General features: G+C 57.4%; 1 protein-coding gene across 2 annotated transcripts in view; it reads right to left on the bottom strand.

The window, feature by feature from the left end:
- Positions 1-6583, bottom strand: part of SLC29A4 (solute carrier family 29 member 4) — a 13556-nt gene extending 6973 nt beyond the window's left edge. Inside the window, exons 1-5 of one of the 2 annotated variants that reach the window (XM_004705901.2) lie at positions 6344-6583; positions 3624-3755; positions 3228-3341; positions 2798-2926; positions 930-1004 (exon numbers count right to left, since the gene is read on the bottom strand). In XM_004705901.2, coding sequence (XP_004705958.1) covers positions 930-1004; positions 2798-2926; positions 3228-3341; positions 3624-3755; positions 6344-6521 — 628 coding nt within the window. In that variant the 5' untranslated portion in view covers positions 6522-6583. The remainder of the gene's footprint in view (positions 1-929; positions 1005-2797; positions 2927-3227; positions 3342-3623; positions 3756-6343) is intronic. The other variant, XM_045285877.1, reaches the window with a different exon arrangement.
- Between the last annotated feature and the right edge of the window lie 3261 nt (positions 6584-9844).

The raw sequence follows: 9844 nt of genomic DNA, 5'->3' as shown, positions 1-9844 counted from the left end.
ATTTAGCTCACCCCTGTTTGGCCCAGCTTAAGTCTTGCTTTAGTAATCCCAACTCAACTCACCCCATCCCTCCCCTGCCCTGCAGTGCCCAGCCTAGCCCCTCCCTCCTGTGCCCCCACAATAGATGATAGGGCATGTGCTGACACTAGGTCTCACTTATAAACACGCGTATACACCAGGTGTGCACTGGCTCATGACACAATGTATGTCTCCCTGGTGATGGCAGATATGCAGATGCATCGATAGATGAATGATTGACAGATGGGTTGGCGGGTGATAGATAACCCGATTAGATGGTAAATAGGCACAGAGACAGATGATAAATAGGTTAATAATAAATAGGAGTAGACAAGTGACAGATACTGAGAAGATGATAAATAGATTGATGAGATACAGAAATATATATAGACAGACCATAGTAGCATAAGAGCTTAATGATAGGTATAGATAGGTGATAGAAAGATAGATAGGCAGGTGATAAATAGGTCAATGATGATTATAGATAGAGGACGGATAGATAGATGATATATAGATAGATGTAGATGAAGGTACATGATAGAAGACAGACAATGATAAGTAGATAGATGATGGGTAGACAGACAAGAAATAGTAGGGATAAGACTGATGATTGATGATAAGTGATTGACAGATAACAGATGGATGGAGGGAGCGAGAACGGCCAGCGTTAATGGCAGGTGAATCTGGGTGAGGGACACTGCAGACACACACACACTGGACACGGGCTTCTCACGTGACCCAGGAGCCCACTCAGCATCATACACACGCATGGGCACACACGGCCCTCCAGCTGGGGAGCCCACCCCTCCTCATCTCCAGCTAGGGGAGGGAAGACACGTCACCCTCCCCAGCCCTGCATCCCGTGCAGGGCCACCCCTTCCCAAGCCAGGGTGTCACGGGCAGATACTCACTCTCCCCGGTCATCACCCCCTGCGTATACCTCTTGGGCAGCATCCCCGTGTACCCGTAGAAGCTGGATTGCTGCACTTAAGAGAGAGAGAGAGAGAGCCTGAGAGGTGTAACCGTGAGACCCTACTGCTCACCTGTCAGTTGGGGGAAAACACTCGTGTGTGTGTGTGTGTGTGTGTGTACTTGAGACGACCATGCTGGGCAGGGCAGGACAAATGAACGAGAAAAGGCTCGCGGAGAATAGATAGGAAACACCTGAGCTGACTGCCATCGTACTGTTTTGTAAAACCACGAACACGCACACATAGTGGGAACTGGGTCTTAACATAAAACCTATTTCTCCCTGGTGGTCAGTGTCGCAAAAGCTTAAACATCCACAAAACCAGCGGGGGCGGGGACCCTTCCACACTTGCCACGAGAGACTAAGGAGGCCCAAGGGACTTTCTGGCTGAAATGGAGAGGTCAGACGTAAGCAGGTAACGCAGCCACTGTGTCAGGTCGATTCTCAACTCAGTAACTCCTGCTAGTGAGCTGATGCCCACTCATAGCAACCCTACAGGACAGGGTAGATGTGCCTCGGTGGGTTTCTGAGACTGTCATGCTTGACAGGAGAAGAAAGCCTCATCTTTCTCCCACACAGCAGCTGGTGGTTTCAAACAGCTGACTTTGAAGTTATCAGCCCAACGCATAACCATTACGCCACCAGGGCTCCAGGTTGGATTCTAGATCCTTTAAAAAAAAAAAAATGCTATGGAGGATGTTCTCAGGACGATTTGTGAAATCTGCGTGTGGGCAATAGTTCAGAGAAGATGCTCCACTCACTGATTTGGGCCCCTGGGATCGGTTCTAGTGGAAATGCCGGATCTTAGAGAATGGGCACTGAAGCCCTTAGGCATGAGCTGTGGTAGCATGGACTCAAACGGCTTCGGGGAGACAGGTAGATGGTACATGATGGGTGGACAGGTAGATAGATATGTGGCAAATAGGTCGATGGCCGGACAATAGGTGACAGACAGACAGACAGATGGTGCATGACAATCGCTGATAGGTAAATAGACAGAAGGCTAACAGATTAGAGGCAAACAACTCTAAACTCACTGACATCGAGTGGACTCTGACTCAGAGTGACCCTATAGGTCCGGGTAGACCTGCCCCTGTGGGAGTAGAAAGCTCCTTCTAGACCCCTCAGAGGGCTGGTCGTTTCGAATTGCTGACCTTGTGGTTAGCACCCCAAGGCGTACCCACGCCGCCAACCACCAGGCGCCTCTAGAGGGCGACAGGTGATATTTGGGAGAAGGACGAGGCTCTGCTCCCAGGAGGACTTACAGCCTCAGAAATGCACAGGGAAGTTCTAGCCTGTGCTGCAGGGTCCCTGAGTCGGAAGAGACTTACTGGCAGTGAGACTGGATAGCAGTCAGGTGGCTAGGCAGTTGGATGCTAGAAAGAAGACAAATGATGGGCAGATAATAGGTGGATGGATGGAGGGAGGAGAGAGGGGAGGCAGGAGGGACTGGCGGCATGTTAGCGGACGGTGAATCCAGGTGCAAAGGTATGTGTTCACGTGGATTCTTCTTGCAATCCTCCCATATGTTGGCTGCTGTTTCACAAGAAGTTAAACATACCAGTGTTTGGGAGTCACTGCCCAAGGGAAGTAGCGCTGGATAAACCCAGTTTATCCAGGAGAAACCGAGGCACTGGCTGCGTGTCCCCGTGAGTCTCGCCAGCGTGTGCCCTGGCGCTGCTTGTGCCCAGCACATGGCGGCAGGTGTGCATGTGCATCGGCATAGCTGGGGAGACCCACTTGGCCTGTGTCCCACCCCGCTGTGGGCAGGCCAGCGCAGAGCCGGCAGCAAGGAGGAGCCCGCCTTACCTGTGCAGCCAAAGGCCACGGTGCCCACGGCGGCCAGGTTGATGGCGTAAGCCTGGTCGTGGGAGAAGAGCTGCAGCCACACGTCACAGATGCTGATGAAGAGCAGGGGGCCGAGGGCGAGGAGGTAGCCTGTGGGGAGGGGAGGCTGGTCAGGGCTGCAGCCTTGGGTCCCATGCCGGGGATGCTGTTTGAAATGTTTTCAACACAAAGCGTCTGAAGGACAAACAACAAAGTGTGGGAGCCAGTGCCCGGGGTCGGGGAGCAGTCTCGTGAACAGACACCTGCCCAAGGGTGTGCCATGGCTCCGTCCTGAGTGGAGCCATAACGTCCTTAGAGGTGCGCCCCCAGAGAGGGAAGGTGGGCGGGGTGGACCCTGTGTGGACTGAGAGACCCCAGGGGCCGGGGGACCGGGCGACCAGGGGTGGCGTACCTGCGGTGATCCTGGTGTGCAGGCTCAACCTCTCCACCAGCACATTGTTCAGGAGTACGGCCACCAGGGCCACCAGGATGTAGGTGAGGCTCATGTCAAACACGATGGAGGTCCCTGGGACGGGCCAGTCCAGAGCAGGTGCTCAGGAGGGGGGCGCTGAGCCTCTGAAGCCCCCTCCCCCACCACAGCCAGCCCCTCCTCATCCTCCCAGAGAGGACACATTGACGGCACCCCCGAGCACCCCAGCACAGGGACCCCAGCATGACGCCCAGAGAGGGTGAGCTACTGCCCCAACGCCACCCAGCAATCCACAGCTGAGCCAAGGTTGGGGTGAAGGGATCCCCGAGCGGGGGCCACCTGCTGGAGGTGCCCAGACAGGGGGCCGGGCGGGCCCACCTGGGTACTTGTGGTGCAGGTAGTCCACGTCCGTGATGAAGCTGTTATAGGGCAGCAGGAAGCCCACGCCGGCCAGCAGCATCGCGAAATAGATGGCATGGTAGCGGTCGTCGGGCGCCGGTTCCTCCACCGCTAGGCCCCGAGACAGCAGGTGAGATGTGAGCAAGCCCACTCCCAGCCGCAGCCACCCCCTCTGGGCTCCCGCCCACCGCCAAGGCCACAGCGGTGTGCCTTCGCCATCCACTGCATGCAGCGTTCGCCCTTCCGTGCCACCCTGTCCCTGCGCTACAGCCACGGCCTCCACAGCCACTGACAACAGACAGCAGCACCCCGGCACCGAGCACACCCCCACTGAGGTCGCCAGCACCACGGAGGGCATTGCTGAGAGCAGGAGTGGGCTTCCCTTTCCGTGGCCAGGGGATGGGCAGTGTAGACTGTTACCATTTGGCCGGGAGAAGTCTAGCACCTTGGGGAGTGGCCAGAGCCTCTCCCTCATCTGCCAAGAAAGGGGGCAACCAGAGAAGAGACCCTCATCTCTGAGCCCTGGTGTGTGTGTGGGGGGTACGAGACCGGAGAACATCACTATCACACGCCGGGTGCCTGTCGACTGAGTACTGGGCACAGTCTGCCCAGTCCTCTGTGGGCTCCACTGCACAATAGAGGGGCTCTCCTCCGATACTGCATGTCCCTCATAATGTGCCACGCACGGAACACACACCCACATCATACGCACTCCCATAAAGAACATGCGTCCATATGACATGCACCCACGCACAATTGCACATCCATTTAACACGCACTCCCGCCAAGAACACCCATATAACACGCACCCACCAAAGAACACGCACCTATGGCACACAGCCATGTAAAGAGCACACACCCGCATAACACACATCCACCTTAAGAGTATGTGTTATCAAGGAGGAGATGAGCCAGTCAGGGTGCATTGTAGCACCCATGAAACATACAACTTTCCTCTAGTTATTTAATGCTTCCTCCCCCCCCACTATCATGATCCCAATCCTACCTTACAAATTTGGCTAGACCAGATCATGTACACAGGTACAGATAAGAGCTGGAAACACAGGGAATCCAGGACAGATAAACCCCTCAGAACCAATATTGAGAATGGTGATACCAGGAGAGTAAGGGGAAGGTGGGGGAGAAAGGGGGAACCGACCACAAGGATCTACATGTAACTCCCTCCCTGGGGGACGGACAACAGAAAAGTGGGAAGTGGGTGAAGAGAGACATCAGACAGTGTAAGACATGAAAAAATAATAATAATTTATAAATTATCAAGGGTTTGTGAGGGAGGGAGGGAGGGTGGAGAGGGAGAGGAAAAAATGAGGAGCTGATACCAAGGGTTCAAGTAGAAAGCAAATGTTCTGAGAAAGATGATGGTGACAAATGTACAAATGTGCTTGACACAACGGATGGAAGTATGGATTGTGATAAGAGTTATATGAGCCCCCAATAAAATGATTTAAAAATATGTGCTATAGCACACCCACAGAAAGAACACGCGCCCATATAGCACACCCCCATATAATATGCTCGCATGTTAAGAACGCACACCCATCATATAACATGCACATACTTTAAGAACACACACCCCCATATAACAGGCACCCACGAAGAGAACACGCACCCACACAACACGCACACACTGTATGAACACACCCATACAACACGCACATCACACACAAGGGCACCTCAATTTGGAAAGCCCGCTCAGCGCACGCGCGTCATTCATACGGATTTTCCAGGTGTGAAAACGGGCTCTGGGAAGAGCGGTGACAATGCGCAGCAGCTGTGGGCTGGCAGGGGCTGCAGGTCTGATCTCACGCCATCAGCCATTTATCCAGGCACAGAGGGGGTCAGGTCCTTGCCCAAGGTCACACACTGACTTTCATACCCAGTTCCCCTCTCAGGCCCCTCCCCATCGCCTCTGATGTTAGACATGACTTGCTTCACCGATGAATGTCACCCAAGAGACCCACGCTGTTTCCAGGTTAGAATCTTTACGGTCGGATGCGTGGTTCACCAGGGGCCCTGTTACCTGCCCACTGCTTCCACTGGGCTCTGAGTGAGCCCCCTGCTGAGCATGCCGCATGGACTTGTCTGTTGCTGCAGAAGACAGATACTACCTGGGGTGCTCCAATACAACCCCAGGGGCTCCCTGAGGTTGGTACGAGTTGAACTGTATCCCCCTCCCCCTCCGCAGCCTGCCAAAGTTATGGTGAACCTGACCCCTGTGTCCTGTTTGGGAACAGACTGTTGATCAGGTTAATAAGAGATCATCCTGGAAAGGGTGGGTCCCCATCCTAAGCAAGGACCCTGGATGGTGCAGAAGGCCGTGGTGCCACAGGAGAAATGACCGGCAACCGCTTCCATGAAGATGACCACCCATGGGCACACAGGGGGTCAAGTTGGCCGCCACAGGTGGGGTTTGCATCTGAGCTGACCGTGTCTGTATAAAAGCACAGAGACGCAGAAGCAGGGAGGGTGTGGACATGTGACCACAAAGCCACGGAGCGGGGAGAGGCAGACCAAGGGCCCCTTGGAATGTGGTCTCCGACCCCCAGCCTCCCGAGCTGGCATTCCTATTGGCCAAGTGTGCCCATGTGGCCACATTTTTATTTTGCAAATCAGGCGTCCTTTGGCCAATCTCTACTTTGGGCCAGCTGTACCCCATGCCTGGGGTTCCTGTCACTCACCAGGGTCCATGAAGGGCGGGCCCCCCCTGCCTCGGTCCCCCCGGCCCTGCCTGGTCCCTGCAGTGGCCACCTCCTCCTCCAGTGGATAGCTGTCAAAGCTGAAGCTCATGACGATGCTTCTGTCCGGGGTGGCCGCCAGGCTGGCCTCCTGGAGGTGCTGGCTCCCAGCTGCGCCCATGGCCCCCGAGTGAGCTGTGGGGAGAGGAGAGGAGGCATGAAGCAAACACCCCCAACCCTGTATCCCCCCCAGGGGGGCCTTCCTTCGTAGTCAGTCCCCCAACCTCTAAAGAGGGACACGGAGAACATTCGAAGTACAAGAGCCAGTCAATAGGCACTGACTGCTCTTGGGGTCCCAGCCTCCTCCACACGGGTTTATTCCAACTGAGAGTGTTCAGGGGACAGACGGCTACAGAAACCCCCTCAATGATCACGCTTAGTCTCTCGTTCTCCCTCAAACTCACGGCCATTAAGTCAGGGGGGTTTCCTAGACTGTCACTGTTGACGGGAGTAGAAAGCCCAGGCCTTCTCCCAAGGAGCTGCTGCTGGTGGTTTTGAACTGCCAACCACGTGGATTGCAGCCCAGCATGTAACCAACCACTACAGGGCTCCATTTAGTCTCGTTTAAAAAAAGGTCCAATCAAAACCGTGCCTTCTGAGAGGGATCTGCTGGGCCAACTCAATTCAAGGCAGAGGGCAGTTCAGAAGGTTCTGGAAACTCTTTTGGGGGGCACTCCAGTCCCATGGGCTTGTTAGGAAATTTTCAGAAAATGGAAATCTGCATGGCTGAGATCAAGTCCAGGAGAGCTGCGCCCGCCCAGATCATTTCCTCCCCACCGCCACAATGCCGATGTCATGAGCCCACCGTCCTGCAGTCCGCATCTCACTTGGGTGTGCGCCACGAACTCCCAGAACATTGAAAAGGACGTAGCTTGAGTCCCTTGAGTCTGGAAGCTGTCACAGCAACACACCTGCCTCCACTGACAGCCGGGGGGTGGGGGTGAGGGGTATATGCGTGAGGTGCCCTGGCAGGACAGTAAGATTCCACCATTGGGCCCCCATGGCCCCCCTGCCTGTCTCCATACAGTTTTCAACGCAGCCAGGGAGGGAGACACAAGGACCAGCTCCTAGGAATTGAGGAGCTTTTGCCCCTGCCAACTGGGGCTTGATCCAGCTCACTGGTCCCCAAGGCCAATGAGCGAGACCACCAGGATGTCATCAGGAGCTGTGCTTGTGGGACCCCCACCTACCTGCTTCACTGCTTCTCCCCGGCATAGCCCCTCCCACGACGGCGGAAGCGGGAGGTGCTGAGGAAGGCTTAGGCAGCAGCTGCTGGGTTGGACTGTCCCTAGCAGGCTGGGTGGCCACGGTCAGGCCAGGGAGGAGGAGCTGGGGGACAGATACTCCCCTTCAGTCTCAGCCTTCCTCCCAGATAGGGCTGGGGGCTGGGAAAGAGGGCGAGCCCAGCCCAACCGCGAAGGCTCCCTGCCTACAATCTGCTCTGGGGGATACCTCTGGCCTGCAGAGGGGAGGTCTGGACCCTGTAATGGGCTCAGCAAGGGCTCCTGAGACCCGGGAGGGCAGAGCATCTCACCCTGGAAGCTGAGGGCTTCCGCCTGGCTGGGTGGCAGCCGGCTGGGAGCATGGGCAGGCGAGGAGGACGTGCTTAGCAGGAAGCAGGGAGGGGCACCCTGCTCACTTCGGTTCCAACAGAGCCAGTGGACACCTGCCACCCACTGCCTGCCCGTGCTGCCATCCCCACCTGCTGCCCCACTGCCTGAACAGACCCATCCCCACCTGCCACGCCTCTGTCTTCATGGGCCACTGTTCCCCACCTGCCTGCCTGCCTGGGTCACCATTTCCACCTGCCACCCACTGCCTGCCTGTGCCACTGTCCCCACCCACCTGTCATCCACTGTTTTCATAGGCCACTGTTCCCCACCTGCCACCCCACTGCCTGTCCAGAGTTCCTCCAGGTCCCCTTCTGGGAGTGGGGCTCCGGTTCCCCTCTGCCCTGGCCCCATGACCTCAGTCTGTCCTTCGCACACAGGGAGGGGTGTCCCTGCAGACACGTCCCCGGTCCCTCCTGGATCTCAGGGTCCAGCTCTCTTCTTCCCAGGGTCCCTCACCCCCATTCAACACCAACAACCCGGGCCACCGCCATCCCCCGAAACCCAGTTCCCCGTCCTCTGTCCCTTCAATGAAAATCGAAGGATAGGCATGCAGGTTGAACTAGAGACACCAGGGTCTATAAGCCTCTCTTCTGACTCTCTGGTCTCACTCCACAGCTGCCGGGTCCCCTGCTGCCTGCACAGGGAGCAAGAGGATACTGGCCATTTCTTTGACCTCCAGGACACAGGGTCCCCTGTGGGCCTCAATCTCCCCACCTCCCCTGAGAGGGAGGAGGGTGGGAGAGGAGCGGGCTGGGAGGTGGGCAGGAAGTGCTTCTCTGCACACAGTGAGCGCTCGTGGTCATAAACGCCTCAAGACACCACCCCCCCTGCAAAGCAGATGACTGACCGTGGCCTGGGGGGTGGGGATGGGGACACAACAAGGCAGGGCTGGGCACTAATGAAGCCTTGGAGGGGAGTGGGCAGGGGCAACATCAGAGTGAACCGGACTAGCTCCCGAGGTGTGTTCCCAGGGCAGTGTGGCTGGCCACCAATATGGAATTCAGTTGAGAAAGCCAGCCCCAAGTGCCCTGCTAGGACCTTGACCACGCTGTCCCCACCATGGCCCGCCCCTCAGACAGCCCAGGTCCTGGGGGCAGCTGCCTTCTCCCAAGCTCACTCCAGAACCTCTTTGTCTGCCCCAAACTCCTTCCCACCTACACTGCTCAGAGATGCTCGCTGGCTCTCTCCCAAGCCCCGGAGGTCCGATGAAGACACCCACCAGGTGGTGCCAGGCCAGGCCAATGGTGCCCAGGCCACTCCTTGGCCAGGGCAGCCCCCCTCGGGTCCCTTGTCCTTGGGGGTGGGGGGGTCTCAGATGCTCCTCAGTGGCTTCCCCTGCCCCCTGCCCCCTTCCCCCTGCCAACAACACCAAAGTTGTGTCCCCAGGCAAAGGACAGAGTCCTCTGGGCACAGGCCTGTCCAGGAGGTGACTCCTGGTAAACGGCCCGCATTCTCCCAGCGCTTGGCTTCCAACGAGAGCAGGCTGGCTGGGGAAAAGGGTGCGCTGGGCGCGGCTGGGGAGGAACTTCACGAGGAGGGCTTTTGGGGGTGCGCTCAGGGCGAGGGGTGTCGCCAAGGCCCAAGTGCGGTCAGGGCCCCGCTGACTCCGCCCCTTCCTGGGTCCGACTCCGGTGGTCCCAGATGCGGGTGATCCGCTCCGGCCGTGCGCCCAGGCGCTGCCCAGATGCTGGGCCGGGCAGGGGTGGTCTCCGCGGCCTCCCGGGTCCCCGAGGGTCACGTCGCCCCCTGCCCTGACCGGGCGGACGGAGCCGGCGCGGCGGGGGAGGGGACGCTCCAGCGCCGCAGACAAAGGCTCCGACAGGTCCCCGCG

Source organism: Echinops telfairi, unplaced genomic scaffold, assembly GCF_000313985.2.
Source record: "Echinops telfairi isolate 266 unplaced genomic scaffold, ASM31398v2 ScPeMD7_5;HRSCAF=22, whole genome shotgun sequence".
Classification (NCBI taxonomy): Eukaryota; Metazoa; Chordata; class Mammalia; order Afrosoricida; family Tenrecidae; genus Echinops; species Echinops telfairi.
This window is presented reverse-complemented; position numbering and strand designations above follow the sequence as displayed.